The sequence below is a fragment of the Vicia villosa genome, linkage group LG1, assembly GCF_029867415.1.
Source record: "Vicia villosa cultivar HV-30 ecotype Madison, WI linkage group LG1, Vvil1.0, whole genome shotgun sequence".
Taxonomy (NCBI): Eukaryota; Viridiplantae; Streptophyta; class Magnoliopsida; order Fabales; family Fabaceae; genus Vicia; species Vicia villosa.
The window spans coordinates 118,787,812-118,789,859 of NC_081180.1; the positions used below are offsets into that span (position 1 = coordinate 118,787,812).

Consider the following 2,048-nt stretch of genomic DNA (forward strand, 5'->3'; position numbering starts at 1 on the left):
CATAATGACATACGGTAACCTAAGCAATTCTGTCGCGCACAATTACTTCACTAATGGCTTAATCAAATTCTTCATCGGAGTTTACCGGAAAATCCCCTTTTCACCTCTCCCTTGATTTTATTTAAAATTTCACACAATTTTATGTTTTTTATTTTGTTTCAGATTATTTTTGTAATGTTTCTTCAAGTGTGAAAATTTGGAAATTGAAAAATTATAAACTGAAAAACAGTAAAGTGATTGAAGGGTAACACTGACCCACTAATGCGTTAGACATAATGGCCATGCACTTAAATTCCATTTGAACAAGTTGTGTTTTGCTATGGTAATTTTATAATGTTGCAAATATTTGCAAAAGAAAATTTAACATAATGAAAATTGTTTTAGAAAATCTTATAATGCGCTTTAATTGTTTTAGAAAATTCCATCTGCTATGTTATATTTTTTGATTCCATAAATTTTGTTTAGAAATTGTTTTAGAAAATATTGTGATTTATTATTTTTAAATTTAGAGATCACTTTTTTAGATTCTTTATAATATCGAAAAACTAAAATGGTGATTCATTCATTCATTTGTTATATATAATCCTCAATGGAGATTGAACAGAACTTAAGTTGATTTTAAGTATTTAGATGGATGGCTTAAATTTTAGTGTTACTTTTTGATTTATTATATATTAAAACATGAAAAGTATAAATTGATATTAGTGTTTTATGTTATACTATGATTTATGTATGAAACAATGTTGTTTTATTCTCTCTTATTTCAGGATTTATTTTAAAATGTCTAAATATAGTGAATCAACTTTGCATCTCGATAGTGACGGTGAAGAGGTGGAATTCACCAGTGTTAACGGTGATGGTAGTGATAGAGATACGTTGGAGAAAGAGGATTGTAATGGTCATAAATGTTTAAGTGAAGTTACAGATGAAGATATAAGAGCTAGGGAATTTAGCACAGAGGAAGAAGCGATACAATTTTATATAACATATGCTCATTTCCATGGATTTGCGGTAAGAAAAGATGATATTGTACGCGATCATAAAAGGAAAATTGTTTTCCGTCAATTACTTTGCAATAAAGAAGGAAAGAGTGAAAGAAAAAATAAGAAGAATGAGGATAAATATCGACCAACTATGCGAACTGGTTGTCTTGCTAGATTTCGAGTAGCCTATGATTATGTTCGTAAGCTTTGGAGAGTTACAAAATTTGAGTCATCTCATAACCATAAATTAACTCCTGCGCGCTTTATTCATTTGATTCCCAATTATCGTAAATTAAGTGAAGCGGATAAAGAAGTTGTCAATGGTTTGCATTCACAAGGCGTTAGAACTTGTCATATATTGGGCTTTTTGATGGGGCAAAAAGGAGGTCATGAAAATCTTGGATTTATTAAAAAAGACCTATACAACTATACGCATCATCAAGGAAGGGTAAGAATTGAAGGTGGTGATACTTTTGCCACTTTGAGTTATTTTCAAGGAAAAGCTGATAGTGATTCAACCTTTTTTTTTCTTCAGAGTTTACCTTTACAGATGACGGGCGGTTAGAAAATATTTTCTGGGCCGATTCTACCAGCAGACTTGATTATGAATGCTTTAGCGATGTGGTTGTATTTGACACAACTTATAAAAAGAATCGATATTCCAAACTTCTGAGGCGGATGAAGGACTGGGTTTTCAAACGTAAGTAAGGTCCAAGTTAAAAACAAACACTATGAAACCCAATTGGAAATAACTAACATAAGTCATCTAAAAAATTTGGTTTCACAACAATAACGAATTAGGAGTAGTAAGATTAAACCTAAAGTATTAACACTGTAAGTTGAAATTGATGGAGAAGAAGAAAGGGAAAGAAACCTTTTGGCGACACTAATGAATAAATAGCATGATCTCGGACACGGAGGATTCCTGAGATAACTTCAGTGGTTCCTCGTAGATGATGAGCTACCGGTTAAATTCGGCGATGACATATGTATCAGCATTGGCACGTGGCCTTTTTCACCGGCACCGACATGATCTTGTGTGCCTTTGAATTGAAGAGTTGCAGT

The 2,048-nt window shown here is 32.1% G+C and overlaps 1 protein-coding gene across 1 annotated transcript; it reads left to right on the top strand.

Annotated features, from left to right (window-relative positions):
- The first annotated feature begins 780 nt into the window (after nt 1-780).
- Nucleotides 781-1,548, top strand: LOC131652578 (protein FAR1-RELATED SEQUENCE 5-like). Its single transcript, XM_058922483.1, has one exon. It carries the CDS (start codon nt 781-783, stop codon nt 1,546-1,548), a length of 768 nt encoding a protein of 255 aa, XP_058778466.1.
- Nucleotides 1,549-2,048: the final 500 nt, after the last annotated feature.